Genomic DNA, 16,686 nt, shown 5'->3' with positions numbered 1-16,686 from the left:
ATATGAAATTGTGAGTGGTATTATAATTACGTAAAAATAATGTGTTTTAAGTTATAATTGGTTGTCTGAGGAGGAAGCAGTACCTACATTTTTCCTATAAATATAAAAAATTATTAAAAAAACGTTTGTCTCAGTTTAAGTAAAAAGTAAAATAAAATATGGCTAACCTATACTTACCTATATACCTATATAAATTTCACTGTTTCAGAGAATAAAACTTATCGGGGTCAAGACATTTCGCATAGGTATTATAATTTATAAAATCAGTTTGTCTTATCTTTAGTTACAGTACGCCCATGCAATCAACACCCATGTCCCAGCTCGTCTTGCTAATTTAGAAAATAATTAGCCAGAACGTAAAAATTCGGAAAGCTCTTGAACCGCTGTTACCGTAGGTATAACACAATAATTCATATACATTTCCTATGAAATATCCATGATAATAAGATTCAATAATTATATTATTGTTCAGTGGGTATTATAGTGAATTCCAACAATATAAATTATAGTTTATACGTGTCGTGTTTCCAACTGGATATTTTCGATAAAATTACGTTTTCCTAGTGCATTAATTGTTTCCGAGTTCCGACATATCATATTTCAAACGGATCTCGATTCCGGAATAATATTATGATTCAATCAAAATAAAATTCCGACGAGATAGTTTTCAGCATGAATACGGTTTCAACTGTTTGTGGCTTTGTGCTGGTCTATCACTCGATTATAATATTTTCAGTTTTGACGACCACCGGTGCTGAAACGCTCAACAGTGGTTGGCAAAATGGCGGGACCGCCGGCGACGGACGACCACAACTTACTGATTGCGGCACTCACTGATAAGATCGATAACAGCGGCTCGTCAGTCGTCGGTAGCTGCTGACGATAGTTTGTTATTATTATGGTTCGCGTAGATTTCGTTTGATGTCATGTTTTTGAAATTAATACAATAACATTGTTTACTCGTCTCGTTCACGTTGGAATTGTTTTTATTTCTCTCTCGCTGACCATTAATTGCTTGGACGTCCGTCGGATCCATTTCACTTATCGCGGCTGTCGCTTGCCTATATAGACGCACCCGCATACCGATCGATATCGACCGTCGAATATCGTTGTTACGATAATATCGTTAAACATTATCCCCGTGGTCCTCGGAATCGACGCCAAAATGACGGCTGCCACACCGGTGGTGGCTGGTGTCCGCCGACGGACTCGATAGAAAACGTCCGACAGCCATTATTACTGTCGGATTTCCGGGGTGACGGACGAGACACGTTTGCAATTCCCTCAACTTCGTACCCAAATAAATACTTGTGCCGTTTGTATAATAGTTACAAGTCGGTCGTTGTTTCCGAGAGAAAACCAATATTTACGTAAGTCATATTATTTAGACATTACAGATTCCGCTTATATTGTAATAATATCACCCCTTAGGTGATATCCCAATACTGGTGATGACTGACTGTTGATCATATTGTCATCTACTTGTTACATTCTCATACTGCTGAAACTCATAAATCCATATTTACCTTTTCTGATCTCTTTTGATCTGACCATTGGGGCACTTTATAGTGTTTACATAATAGGTCGTGCCTACATCATTTCATATCCTTGTAACTATAATTTGATATTATATTTACTCAAAATTTGTGATTAGAGTGATCATTTTCACACTGTTCACTTAATTTTTTGCTTAATTTTTCTACTGATAAATTGGAAGTAAGAATCTCTTACTGTTTGTCAAAAATTACTCCCAACATTGTACAACAGGTGCTTTACACAAATACTTGGGTACCGAGTTGGGTACCTGACCATTAATTTGATTGTTCGTTAATAGTATCACGCATTGTTAAAATACCTTTATCTCTTTAATTATTGTAGGCATAGAATTATGTTATATATTACCTAATGTTGAATACCCAACTAATTAAATCATTTTTTTAAATTTTTTAAATTTATTATTACTAATGACAGCTTATTAGTTATTAATAAAATATAAGAAGGTAGGTGTCATTCTAATATGCTGTTATACTTTTACAGTTATAACTAGCTACTAAAACATAGTTATGTAATATACCTACCTAGTAAAATAATCTTACTTTAAAACTCAACACAGATATAATACTAGACAAATATCAAAGTACCAACCATGTACAAAAAATTAACACGATCCATTACTTATTTATAGGTTCCAAAATGTACATTATATTATCATTAGAAACTAAACATTATAACCCTTTCAAAATGCTTAAAAAAAATTTACACTACAAGAAAAAAATTTAGAAAACCTATGAAACAGATTTAAAGGGTTATTGCATTAATTAGATAATTGCTTTTTTTAATTATTAACCATTTCAGTTTTCTAGCTTTATAAAATATTTGGTACCTGTTTAATTTAAAGATTTTACTTAACTTTACTTTATACCAACATAAATATTGATAAAATATGTATTAAATCAAATTCGCTATTTAACTATTTGTATTTCAATTCGTTAATTCATGGGCCCCCCAACACAAATGTTTTTAGTAGGGCCCATACATTGTTGAAGAGTAAACAAAATAGTCTTTTTATTTTTTTATTAAAAACTTTCAGTATTAAACTATTATAGTTCAACAATTAAAAATTCAAATTAGTCTTATAAACCTATTATCTATGAATTTACACTATAGGAAGTTTTACATTTATAAATTATAACTATTCTGGTTGTTAAAACATATACCTAGGTTATTTATTAGATCCATCTCATTTTAGTTATATGGCATAAAAAAATTAATTTCTGTTATGTCTCAGTACTCAACTTTTAGTTTAGTTCAGTTACTCAATTTTTATAATAACATTACGTAATAATAATAATAAAAGATATGATATAAAATGCATTGCATCCAAAAATCTATCTTAACTTTAATTGCTCTTTAATTTGTTACTTAAAAACCCATTAAATTTGTTTTTCATAGTAGTTGACTCTGATTAATTATCACTCACTTGTTTGTTTCAATAGTCCATGAACACAACGTGAATATAACGGCCAGTTGGTCGCAATGACAAAGAAATTTGAGTTCAATTGGCAGATCCCAGTTCCTGATGTGTTGCTACAAGGTTGTTTATTCGACCGCTGGTCTGAAGAAAAAGACAATGTGGACATCGAAAATAATTGTTTATTTAAAGTTGATGAATATGGATTTTTCATCTATTGGAAAAGCGAAAATCGAGTAAGTAATATTTTAAAATAATGAATGATTAATAGTATTCACATTGTTATGGACTATTTGAATACTTTTTCTTAAATTCTTTAAATAAGTATTTGTTTCAAATATTTTTTTTTTTTCATTACAATAATTTTAAACACCTCAAATATTTATCTAATTTTGTTGTTATTATAAATCATTAATGATTAAATATATTTACAATTGTAGTTTAGATTTTTCTAAATATATTTCTCTATTTTTAGGATGGAGACGTCATTGAGTTATGCCAGGTCAGTGACATACGCTCTGGAGGATTACCTAAAGTAAGTAGTTATTTTTAAATAACATTTTTTGACTTCAAAATATAACATTATTTGAGCACAATTTTTTCAATTGTATATTTGGCCCAGTTTTGAACTGTTCCTTAATTGCTCGCCTCATACTCGGATTATTTTTCTCTGTCTAACATAAGAATATTATCTATGTTTGTATGCTTGTTTTTTTTTATTTCAATTTTTAAGTAAGGAATAAGTGTAAAATAATACAGTATACAAATGTTTGTAATTGTTAAAAATTAGAATATCAAAAAAATAAAATAAAAAAATATTTAAGTTCTTGTATTAAGCAAAGTACTTTATATTGATTTTACTGAATGAAAAATGTCTATAGTGTATTTTTGAAAGACAGACACTGTGTGCATGGAAATTCACACTTAATGTAAAATACTTGTATTGTTTTTAGGATACTCGACAACAGCAGCAGTTGATAAATAAACATGGCGATAACTTAGAAGAGAAATCCCTAACTATATGCAGCAACACGGATTACATCAACATAAATTACCAGCACGTTATTTGTCCAGATGCTGCTACAGCTAAAGTAAACAATACTGAATAATTACATCATTTAACACTGTTTGATCTATAAAATTATGTATTAATATTAAACTACCCAACAAATTATTCAAAATTATTTGAATGATAATATTTCCCAGTACCTTGCTATGCACTTTATACATTTTAAGTTGCAAAATGCAAAAATATTATGTAATAAAAATTCTGAAAGCTGCATTATATTGAACAATGTATGTCAATCAATATGTTGGACTTTTAATAGGTTACCTATATTATATTATATATTAGTAATATTTAAAATATATTAGACTTTATTTTTCTATATATTTAAATCTATAAATAGTAACTGAAAATTTACATTACAATCCTTTATCAATTAATTTGAATTTAATTGATTGATTGCATAATTCATCTTACAAAAATAATTTTATGGGATACAAGATACCCTTTTTTTAGTTACATGTTTAATTTTCATGAATGTTTGAGAAACAGTTATAATTTATTAATTCCACAGGGAAATAATAGATAAACCACAATTTTATTACATTTTTATCTACCATAGTACCATAATTAATATTATAATAAACTGTAGTTTAATTAAATATAAAATGTTATTAAATCTCTCCTACATGATACAAATAATTAGTTCATACTACATTTGAAATAAATTTATCACTAATTATTGTCTATATTATGTAATTCTTAGTTCTTACATTATATAAAAAGTGTCTAAAACCATAACAGAAAGTTAAATTATTGGTTATTTTATTCAAACATTAATCTAATGGTTTATGATTTATAAATTCATAATTGTCAATTTAAAAATCAATTTATAATCATGTAATTTAAAGTTTTTGTTAAAAAAAAAAATAATAAAACTATACTTTTAACAAAAATTAATTTAAAAAATGTTTGTGTAGTGTAGATAATTGGTTTCTAACTTTGTAAACTAACTTGTTTATAGATAATATTGTTATTAATTATTACTAATTAAATAGTTTAAAATTGTTATTAAGTTATAGATATTAAAAATATTGCACAATAAGTCTTTTTAAATAACTACAAAACCTAATTCCTTATTATTTGTTTATATTTTCTTAAAGCAATGGCAAGAAGGTCTTCGTAAGATTACGCATAATAACAAAATGAATAATGTTTGTGTACGAACAAATCTTATGAAACAGTGAGTTTATTTTATCTATTAATTATATAACATAAAATATGCGTTATGAAATAAGCTAATTCTGTGTTAATATTAATATGTTATAGTTGGATGCGATTAGGCATGTTGGTGGATCCAAAAGGTAAAGTTCCTGTAAAAGTAATTGCTAGAACATTTGCTTCAGGTAAAACTGAAAAAATGGTTTACCAGTGTCTGGCTGATCTCAACTTGCCTAGTGGAAAAGTATAGTAGATTGAATAATAATAAAATAAATTATATTTGTATTAATGTTATTAATATCTTAGAATGATACTATTGAGCCGTCTGATTTCACATTTGATAAATTCTATGAACTTTATCACAAGATATGCCCTAGAAATGATATTGAAGAACTTTTCCAGTCAATGTAAGTAATTAATTACTTAAAAAATTATTTCTGCAGTGTCAATATAAACAAAATATTGTTGCGTCTTTCCTTGGTAATTTTCAATTTCCATTTCAATAAATTGATGTAAAATTATACAACATTTTTATATGATATACAATTTTAAGCTTAAAAACTAAAAGGAACTCAAATATAAATTTGTCTTTTGTATTTTTGTGATAGAATGTAATAATATAGTTAACATAAATTCAGTTATATTCATAAGAAGCTCCTTATAAAAGTGTCATGTTACATCAGATTAATTGAGGATCTGAAATAAGGTGTCAAAGAGATTTTCTATCAAATACACGTTTTACTAAATAAATATTTAAAAAAAAAAAAACAATTTAATTTAAATTTTAAATATTTTTGTTTATATACTTTCCATCTCTGATATATTGTCATTATTTTTTAGAACTCAAGGAAAAGCTGAAAATATCAGTTTGGATCAGTTTATCACATTCCTAAATGAGAAACAACGCGATCCTCGTTTAAATGAAATTTTATACCCTTTGTATGATGAAAAGAGAGCAATTGAAATTATCAATGACTATGAACCATCTGAAGAGGTGAAGAATGAAAGTAAGGAATTTTTTTAGTTAATATTTTATTTAAATATTTTCACAATAGTTCAGAAATTCCCAAATTGTCCATGGTACCACCCATTTTGGATAATGTTTAATAAACACTGTCAACACACAACATATATATATACACATGCGTGTATTTCAAAACTGTAAGCATCTGATTAAAAATATGATCATGACTTACAGTAGGAAACCTCTGCAATAATTTATTACTTACATAATATTCAATCAGAGGACTTATTTAGAATGTAATTTATTACTATCTAACTTTAAAATTAAAGTCAAGTCAGCTGTTGGTTTATATTTTTATTACAAAGAATTATTTTTTTATTATTATTATTATTACAATTACTATTTTATAAAATTTTTTTACTGTATTGCAAAATATTTTGGCATTATTAAATTAATTTTTTAAAAAATAAATAAATTCACAAAAAAAAAATTCTAAATAATTTTAATGACATTCATTGCGGTAATATATGACAGATCAAAAATTAAGGTATTATTCATGGTTACATGGAAATTGCTATTTGAAATATATTTTAATCAATAGGATGCATTTTCAAAGAATGAAATATTTTAACTGGAAAAAATATAAGGCATTTATTTTCATGAATATTTTATGATTTAGAAATATCAGATTGTGTGACATTGATCAAGTTATTTAAAGACATACAAATAATAATCTATCATCATTCAAATTATTTTCAAATTCCTCATGGTCAATACTTTTCTTTCTCTGTGCTTTGCTCATTTTTTCCATTACCTTTAGTTCTACACCATTCTGATCGGGAAACATAATCGGTTGATTATTTAACACTTCTTTCGCACTCTCAGCTGTCATGAATGTCACAAATCCTGGTACAATTTCTGTAGTAGGTTCCAAGCTTTTCTCTGTATTTATAATGTGTGCATTCACTACTAAACCCCACGTACTGAAAAATTGTTTCAATTCATCAGAAGTCACATTAACTGGAATATCGCCTACAAACAATTGATGGCTGTTTGGAAGAAATTTATTATCCTTGAATTGGAATGACTTCTTCTTCTCTTTGACTACTAACCAGACTCCAGTTTTATCTGGATATGTTATCGGACGATTTTGTAATACTGCCTGCGCAGATTCTGGTGTAGCATATGTTACAAAACCGTAGTTCACATTTCTTGTCATGATTCTCAAGCTATATAATTGACCATATTGTTCAAAAAATTGACTCAAGTCCTGAGGATTTGTGTCGGCTGGTATACCAGATACAAATAACTGATTACTTCTTGGTGGATATACCATTTTATCATACTGACTCACTAAATGCATTTTTCTATTATATGTTTTATTTCTTAATTTTCTTGTGCAAGTTATTACTTTATCATTGTCTATATTGAGTTGTGCTCTGTGATCTAAATAGAAAAGTTTGTCATTTTTTATTATATATTCATTATTAGAATTACGGTCTAAAACAATTGTCTGTGAAAATCTTCTCTGGTCACTATTGTATTTAGTCAGGTTACCAACAACAACTATTACTATATAGTTATAGAGGTGTTGAGTGCTTATTGAAAATATATCGGTGTTACATCCTTTGTAGCCCAGTTGAACCAAACGGTCATGTATATCTTTTTGACCAACCACAAATTGAGTTTCAGTTTCATTGGTCACCATTTGGTGCACAAATATTGAATTTTTTTCATAATATTTACTTAAATTATGTGGACATTTACTGAGTGTTCTGTAATATTTATATACGAAATTGTCGCCAAATGTTTTGAGATCTAAATCAGAATCCATATTCTGATTTGTACTACTACATAATGCTATATAATCCATAAAGTATTTTAAGTTTTAATTATGGTGTTTACATGGTTACATACAGCATGGATAAATACTTACTATTTAATTCAGGCCAGTATACAAATAATAATAATTTTTTTAGAGCAATTATCAAAAGAAGGTCTTATTAGATATTTAATGTCTGATGAAAATGCTCCAGTGTTTTTGGATCGATTAGAATTCTACATGGATATGGATCAACCTTTAGCCCATTATTATATTAACTCATCTCATAATACATATTTGTCTGGACGACAATTTGGTGGCAAGTCTAGTGTTGAAATGTATCGTCAAACACTTTTAGCTGGATGCAGGTGAGCCTATTTCTATAAAATTTAAGTTTTTATTTTAATTAAATTAAATTTTAACTTTTAACACCTACCTTGAAAATCTATAGATGTGTTGAACTCGATTGTTGGGATGGTAAAGGCGAAGAAGAAGAACCGATTATTACTCATGGGAAAGCCATGTGTACAGATATTCTATTTAAGGTATGGCTCATATTTTTATCAATGTGACATTATGTTTATTTCCCAGATTGAGCATATAATTCTCTAAACAATGTTAACCATTAGAACTCAATATGTTCTAATTTTAATATGTATTATGATTATATTAGTTATGGCTATATTCAAATCAATGTAAATAAAAAAATAAGCCAAGCAAATTAAAATTTCAAAATGTAGATTTTTAAAATTATTAAAATTAGTATTACAATAATTTTTTTTTATCTAAACTCTAAAATAATTTCCAAAAATGTGTAGATGGTTTTTTTATTTTACAAAGTTAGTAAAAATAACAGCTTAGTGTAGTATTGTATTCAATAAATAACTTATATAGGATGTCTTGTTAAAATATACTGAATAATTGTTTTAATTTCTTGTTTCTCCAGACTCAAATTTTTAAGAGTTTAATTTTGTTTGATTGTTTTTGTTTTCCTCTGAGAATAATTTGACTTCTATGTTTCAATAAAAGTTAAATCAATAGTGATAAGCTTCTTTTGAACATTATTTTATATTATATTTAGAACCACTTTATTTTAGTTGTTTAAAAGTATTTTGTTAAATTTAGGATGTAATTTATGCTATTCGAGACACGGCATTTGTAACATCTGACTTTCCAATTATTTTATCATTTGAAAATCATTGTTGCAAAAGTCAACAATACAAACTTGCCAAATATTGTGATGAAATTCTTGGAGATTTATTAATGAGAGAATGCTTACCTGATTTTCCAGTAAGTTAATAATTGTTATTTTAATGCTTATTAATCTTTTTTTATATAATATTTTATTTTTAAGTGTGATCCAGGAGTGCCATTACCTCCCCCATCATTACTTAAAAGAAAAATCATGATTAAAAATAAACGATTAAAGCCAGAAGTTGAAAAAAGTGAGTTAGAGCTGTTTAGAAAAGGTCAGTTTGTCATTGAAGATGAAGAAAAAGAGGATGCAACTGCAGTGACTTCAAATCCACCTGAAGAAAAAAAGGTAATTTAAGAATATTGGGTATTATCTACCTATTATTATTGTTGTTGTTATTATTATTATTATTATTAGTACTTATTTCTTATTAGTTATAACTTATAAAAGTCTTTGATGATCATAATCATATATATTTTATCACAAAATACTACTGGACTTATAAAATATTTAACTCATAATTAAGTAGGTTTAAATTGTTCTTGTATGTAATTTATAAGATCTTAAAAAGCGTCTATTCAGACAGACAGTATGTCTGAGAAGTATTGAAATTGCCCGTCATTGGGGTTTTTTACCATTTGTCTTAACATTATATGTCACTAACAACTTTAGATTGTTTGACTGTGTGGGGTTTTGATAGGAATGTATTATAGAAATATGTTAATTTAATGCTGAACTTATTCCATCCACCTATTTAATTTTTTTTTTATTATAGGTAAACACAAACAGATTATTTCCCTTTTCTGATTATCAATTAATAAATGGGATATAACATTTAAGGGCTTAAGGCAAATATGCAAGTTGCATATTTTACCATTTACCAAACATTATTATTTAATTTGCATATTATATTACATTATTTTTAACTACTATTTTTCAAACACAAGGTTGAAGTACCTGATGTAGGAACAGGTACTGAAGGCGCCGAGGCTCCACCACCAATTCAATATACTGGATCAACTACAAATGTTCATCCGTGGTTATCTTCAATGGTTAATTATGCTCAGCCTATCAAGTTTCAGGGTTTTGATGTAGCTGAAAGTAAGTTTGATAAATAATGTAGTGTTTTTATTTAAAAACTGTTGTATATAAACATTTTTTATTTTTATAGAAAAGAATATTCATCATAACATGAGTTCTTTTGCTGAAAACACTGGACTTGGGTATCTGAAATCTCAGGCAATTGAATTTGTAAACTACAATAAAAGACAGATGAGCCGTATATATCCAAAAGGAACCCGTGCTGATTCTTCAAACTATATGCCACAAGTAAAATTAAAATTTTTTATCATTTTAATTTTCCCTTCATTGTTCATAATATTCCTATTAAGCCTTCTAGTGACTCTATTCGAGACCTTGATTTTACGTTTACTTGCGTATTTTCCCCAACTAAACACATTGAAATCATTTGTTGTAGGGTGTACAAGATACTTGGCTTTATCCTTCGCTCCTCTTTTGGGTTTTCAACTTGTTTCACCAACAAGCTATCAAAGCCCTATACTGTGCTCTGGTTCGTCCCTTGTTTGAATATGGCTCCGTTCTCTGGGACTCATCCACTGCATGTGCTATTGCCTCTATTGAACCTCTTCATTGTAAAACTCCTTCGCATTGTGGCTTATAGACTTATATCCCTCACCCACCTCATGATTACTCACCTGTTCTACGTGCCCTGAATATTTCTTCATTAGCTGACCGTCGTCATGTGTTTAATATATCCTTCCTTTCCAATCTTCTTTCTACCAAAATTGATTCTCCTTTTTTCTTATCTTAATTAATTTCTGAATCCTGTCCCACACCACTCGCTGCACTGTCCCTTTCTACATTCCCCAATCACCTTCTAATTACCTCAATAACTCTCCTATTATCCGTCTCATGCGAATAGCTAAAAATGACCCTACTTTTTCTTTGCAATATATTTTTTGTTCTGTGGTCTTTAAATTTTATTTAACCTTGTGTAATTGTGTTTGTGTAAGTATTTTTATATGTTTATTTCTTGTTATTTTTGAACTTATTATTTTAAAATAACCAAATAAATATTAATATAATGTTATTTTTTAGGTTTTTTGGAATGCGGGTTGTCAAATGGTATCGTTAAATTTTCAAACTGCTGACTTGCCTATGCAGCTTAATCAGGGAAAATTTGAATACAACGGTAACTGTGGATACTTATTGAAACCAGATTTCATGCGCAGAGCAGATCGAAGCTTTGACCCATTTGCAGAATCTCCTGTGGATGGGGTGATTGCTGCCCAGTGTTCGGTTCAAGTGATTGCTGGACAATTTTTGTCTGATAAGAAGGTTGGTACTTACGTTGAAGTTGATATGTATGGCCTTCCTACAGATACTATTCGTAAAGAATTCCGGACGCGAATGGTACCTAGCAATGGTTTGAATCCGGTATACAATGAAGAACCATTTTTGTTTAGAAAGGTAATTTGAATTTTTTTATCATATTTGCATAAATAATCTAATACATAGTTTTGAAATTTTAAAATCATATTTTTGTTTAAAATGTCTGATGATCATGTGTAAATATTATATTAATTTTTATAATTTTTTTTAATATTGTACTTTAGGTAGTGTTACCAGATTTAGCAGTTTTGAGAATTGGTGTATATGAAGAAAATGGAAAACTATTGGGACAAAGAATTTTACCTCTAGATGGTCTACAAGCCGGCTATAGGCATATATCATTAAGATCAGAAGCCAATTTCCCAATGGCTCTTCCTATGTTATTCTGTAACATTGAATTGAAAATTTATGTTCCTGACGGTTTTGAAGGTGCGTTAAATAATTTATTGAAATATAAATTTTTTTCCTTTACAAGAATAATTTTAATACTTACAATTTTAAAAATAGTTACTATATTACTATACAAATATATTACATTCTACATATATTAATAGCTACTTAATATTGTACCTAAATGGCCTACAAAAATAAAATAAAAAATTTGTCTGAATAGGTAAATCGATTTCCGAGAAATATAATAAATATTTTTAAAAAGGGAATTCGTACCATAGTATAGTATAAAGATATAGTATAAATTATAAACTATAGAATGGGCTACGTGCAAATTAGTTCAAAATAGTATGACTTTTAAAGTCCAATGTCACCGAACCCTATATTAATATCAGACCTTAGCCCTAATATTTTGAAAATGTAGGATAGGACTGAAGCGGTCTATATGAGACATATTGACCACTTTCCTCTACACGGTATGCCATTTTTGCCGATATTCTGGGCCTTTTGAAATATTTTTCGCACCAATAGATTTCTAGGACTTCGGCGCCACTGTTGAAGTCTATTAATATTTATAATCTAACTGTCGTATCATTATTTTCGTGGAATGACGCTGCAAACGAATTGCAGTTTATCATGAATGAAAAAAAAAAATTTGTGTAGTAAGCAGCAACTATATCACAGCCGAGAATTAGGTAGTAGTAGATACTGAATGCGACACCGATAATTGTATTAGTCTTTAGTAGGTACTTTGAAAACCTGTTCCGCGATACCGTTGGCCGGTGGGGATGGCCATAATATAATAATTTAGCAAAGCCGTTTAGAAACTGCACGTCTGTACACCCAACTACCACCATCACCAGTCACCACCACTCTTTCACCAATTATTATTATTACGATAAGTTAGGTACATTATTATAATTATTAAATGAATTATAAAAAATATTACACGTAACTTTCCCTCCGCCGCTCATGTAATATATAACATAAACATATTATGTTAAAATGATTTCCAAAACCAAGAAGTTCCTGTTAGTGCTGCTGTTGAAATCGTAGGTAGCAGTTGGCCACGTTTTTGCGAAAGCGCGTAACAATCGTCGTGTTGAAATTATACCTAGTATATATTATACAAAAATAAAGACGCTCTTATATACTGTCAAGTGTCAGACGGATTAACCGGTAGGAAATTTTTACAAGTTTTTACAAATTTTAAAATCTAAAATTGATTCTATTAATTATTATTCTATTTTTTAATATTGAGTGCTTCTAAGTATCTTTTATGTATATTGTATTTTATATTGAAGTGATTTACGAGAATATCCGATGTGTACCTTGCTTTTTCCCTTTCATTAAACGAATTTTTAATAATTTGAATTCAATGCACCGCAACCATAAAGAGTAGAGACTTTAATGCGACTTTAAAAATTTCATCAAATTTTCGATTTTTTTGGCAACGCTTCGAGGTTTTTCCAGCAAACCAGAGAATATATACCTAGACATTTTGATAGCGTTTCACCTCATTATGTTCTTGTGATCGTCTAATAATTTTCGATATTTTTTTTCAAATTAATCTTTACTTGACGCATGACGTCGATAAAAAAAATTAGATTAAGTCTAGTCCTAACATTTTTTCTAAGCAACGGAGTCTTGCAAATTTATATTCGTTGTAAAAGTCTTTAAGCCAAAGCTGTAGTTACAGAGCTTTTTTAAAATCCCTTTATTTAATATTTGTTTATTTATAAATAATATTTAGGATAACATTGCAGTTCCAAATCATAATTATTCTACCCGACTTAAATATCTAAGTCCATTGTTAGTGTTATCATTCCAAAATGAGAACTACAGTTTTTAGGTGACAATTTCCTATATACAAATTCATTAAATATGTTTATAATAATGATTTAAATGTTAATAACATCAAATATTTTTGCATGTTTTAAAATTAAACTAATACCTTATTTTAATGTATTATGTTTTTAATTTTATTACCAAGTTTATGTATTTAATCAGTAGATAATGTATTTTGGTACTATAATAATTAAATAATAATTTATTTTAACTATTTAATCAGATCAATTTTAAACGCTACAATAATAAGTTGATTCCTTGTTTTAATTTGTTCCTATTTTTTTTAATTTTAAGTTTTAGTCCATCAACTATTCATACGTTTTAGTTTGAAAGTTTATTTTTGACAAATTATCATCTAATATTATACAGATATTTTAATGTTTTTGATTAAAATATTTAAAGGTGATAAATCTTTCAAATTATTTACATAATGTTATAGAAAATATGTAATAGATATACAGGGTGTCCGAAAGAGATCTGACATTCTGACAAATGAAATAACTTGTTCTAATCAATATTTTTTAAAAATTTCTTTTAAATATAATCCATAGACACTTGCGCTACATTTTTAGAATACATTTTTTATTTTTTATTTTTTAATACTGAAAATAAAAAATTTAAAAATTGATAATTTTTTTTTCGAAATATTCAATATAGCCAATTTGTAAATCTGATTTTTAGAAAAATGTATATGGTAAAAACACTTATTTAAGTCAAATGGCTGATTTTTTACAATTTTTTTAATATTTTCGTTAAGTAAATTACGATCTAGTTTATGTTAGAAACCTTGCAATTTCAAATAATAATAAAGTTTTTTTTAAATATTTTATAAGAACATTTTTAAATAAGTGCATGTTAAAATCTAATTATTTTTTTATTGTATTTATTTTAATAATATGTGATGTATAAACTATAAATTACTATAATTTACCAAACGAAAATATTGATTTCTAAAAATCAGATTTACAAATTGGCTATATTGAATATTTCGAAAAAAAAATTTATCAATTTTTAAATTTTTTATTTTCAGTATTAAAAAATAAAAAATAAAAAATGTATTCTAAAAATGTAGCGCAAGTGTCTATGGATTATATTTAAAAGAAATTTTTAAAAAATATTGATTATAACAAAAGTTATTTCATTTGTCAGAATGTCAGATCTCTTTGGGACACCCTGTATAACATACTATTTAGTATTTACCTCTTTTTTGAGGTATACTTCGAAAAATCAATTGTTCTTCGGTCAATTAGATAGCGAATATGCTTATTATTCATATTGACTTTCATCATTTGAGTTTAACATTTCATATATACTTTTTTCTTTCAAATTTGAATTAGTATTTACAGTTCTTTATCGTACGATAAATGCTGTCATTATAATGTTTAATATTGAATGTTATTAGTGTTATTATTAATGTTAATGTTATTAATTATTAGGAACCACTTAACGTTTTATTGTAATTGTAGTTATGTATAAGTCTATTATTACAATAGTAATGCTAATGTAATTTTAGATTTCATGGCTGCTTTATCTGATCCAAGAGCATTTTTGTCTGCTCAAGAAAAGCGTGCACAACAAATGAAGGCAATGGGTATTGAAGAAACCGATATAAACACCAAAGATATTTTAGCTGGTAATGCTGGAGAAGGCGAAAAGACTGGTAAAAAGGGGAGCAAAAACAAAAAGTCTGATGAACCAAAGAAAGGTAATTTATTGTTAAAACTTAAAATATTTTCTTATTATTATTTTAGTCCTTTGCTCCTTCTAAATTTCAAACTACAGTTGATCGGCCAAATGATCCAGATGATCTTTTCTTCTACATTCATTTTTATAGCCTTTTCTCACTGCTTCTGTATAATATCTCCTATGTCATAACATAATTGAACCATCTCAACCTATTTTAGTTTAAAATATTTACACTCCAATAATACTATTCTGTTATAGATGAAGAACTGAAATTCGAAAATATAAACCTCGAGTACCTGAGAAATGACAAAGGGTTTCAAAAAGCAAGACGAAAGCAAGAAAAAGAATTAGAGGCTTTACGCAAGCGACAAGCTAAGGAAAAGTCTGCTATACAAAAACAACAATGTACATCTGTGGAAAAAGCCGTTAAAGGCAAAGAGTGAGTGACAAATTGTAACATTAAATTAGAAGAGTTTTTTTTATTTCATCATTTTTAACATCATACCTAATATATTTTAGCAAAACTGAAGTGATCAACGATGGTGGTGTTAAAAAATTGGTGACTGAACAAATGACTCAGTGGTCTGAAATGGTTGAACGTCACAGGCGAGAGAAATGGGCGTTACAAAAACAGCAAGCTACTGAACAGCAGGATGCCCTTATAAAACTTATGGAGAACCTCCAAGCTGCACAAATGAAGCAGTTAGAAGTTCGTCACGAAAAGTATGATTCAACTGACTCACAGTGGTACTACACAGACATTATAATAAAAATTCTTGGACACTTTACTGCTTACAGAGATTTGAAAGAGATGAACACCAGACAGGCAAAAATATCAGTGGAAGTGATGAAAGAAGTGATGAACGATAAGACATTAAAAACTAAAGGCGATAAGGACAGACGATTAAGAGAAAAGAAACAAAACAATACTAAAAAATTCATGGACGAGAGGAAACATGCTCAGGTAAAAATATTTGGCTTAATTTTCCATAAAAAAAAACAAAGCAAATGTCTATACATTTTATTGTCAATATTATGCGAAAAATCAATTATTGCAGATTAAACAAGCTAAAGACAAGGATAAGTTGCAGGCAAAACATGAGAAGCAAAAGCAAGAGTTAATTAAAGAGATAAACAATGTATGTTTTGATATCACCTGGTTTAAACTCGA

At 28.0% G+C, this 16,686-nt stretch overlaps 2 protein-coding genes across 4 annotated transcripts in view; one reads left to right on the top strand and one right to left on the bottom strand.

Annotated features, from left to right (window-relative positions):
• The window catches only part of norpA (no receptor potential A), a 55,359-nt gene that overhangs the window by 38,366 nt on the left and 307 nt on the right, over window positions 1–16,686 (top strand). Inside the window, exons 1-21 of one of the 3 annotated variants that reach the window (XM_089225712.1) lie at window positions 849–1,370; window positions 2,997–3,207; window positions 3,447–3,506; window positions 3,925–4,062; window positions 5,141–5,220; window positions 5,307–5,442; window positions 5,505–5,605; window positions 6,039–6,205; window positions 8,142–8,352; window positions 8,436–8,529; window positions 9,110–9,274; window positions 9,339–9,527; window positions 10,127–10,280; window positions 10,351–10,508; window positions 11,298–11,669; window positions 11,816–12,020; window positions 15,343–15,534; window positions 15,774–15,954; window positions 16,035–16,238; window positions 16,314–16,479; window positions 16,574–16,654. In XM_089225712.1, the coding sequence (XP_089081838.1) occupies window positions 3,037–3,207; window positions 3,447–3,506; window positions 3,925–4,062; window positions 5,141–5,220; window positions 5,307–5,442; window positions 5,505–5,605; window positions 6,039–6,205; window positions 8,142–8,352; window positions 8,436–8,529; window positions 9,110–9,274; window positions 9,339–9,527; window positions 10,127–10,280; window positions 10,351–10,508; window positions 11,298–11,669; window positions 11,816–12,020; window positions 15,343–15,534; window positions 15,774–15,954; window positions 16,035–16,238; window positions 16,314–16,479; window positions 16,574–16,654 (3,225 nt within the window). In that variant the 5' untranslated portion in view covers window positions 849–1,370; window positions 2,997–3,036. Of the gene's footprint in view, window positions 1–848; window positions 1,371–2,996; window positions 3,208–3,446; window positions 3,507–3,924; window positions 4,063–5,140; window positions 5,221–5,306; window positions 5,443–5,504; window positions 5,606–6,038; window positions 6,206–8,141; window positions 8,353–8,435; window positions 8,530–9,109; window positions 9,275–9,338; window positions 9,528–10,126; window positions 10,281–10,350; window positions 10,509–11,297; window positions 11,670–11,815; window positions 12,021–15,342; window positions 15,535–15,773; window positions 15,955–16,034; window positions 16,239–16,313; window positions 16,480–16,573; window positions 16,655–16,686 lie in introns of those variants that run through there. The other 2 variants (XM_089225714.1, XM_089225713.1) reach the window with 2 other exon arrangements.
• Window positions 6,773–7,870, bottom strand: LOC149056361 (heterogeneous nuclear ribonucleoprotein A1-like). Its single transcript, XM_089225608.1, has one exon. The coding sequence runs from the start codon at window positions 7,868–7,870 to the stop codon at window positions 6,875–6,877; it is 996 nt and encodes a 331-aa protein (XP_089081734.1). The 3' UTR covers window positions 6,773–6,874.

This window comes from Diuraphis noxia, unplaced genomic scaffold (assembly GCF_037042655.1).
Source record: "Diuraphis noxia isolate RWA-SAM2 unplaced genomic scaffold, SU_Dnox_SAM2 contig0004, whole genome shotgun sequence".
NCBI classification, from domain to species: domain Eukaryota; kingdom Metazoa; phylum Arthropoda; class Insecta; order Hemiptera; family Aphididae; genus Diuraphis; species Diuraphis noxia.
Note: the sequence above shows the minus strand (reverse complement) of the source record. Positions and strands in the feature narration are given on the sequence as shown.

Bases quoted from the DNA above. Each gene is read 5' to 3' on its own strand.
- LOC149056361 (XM_089225608.1), bottom strand. From the start codon at position 7,870: ATGGTGACCAATGAAACTGAAACTCAATTTGTGGTTGGTCAAAAAGAT.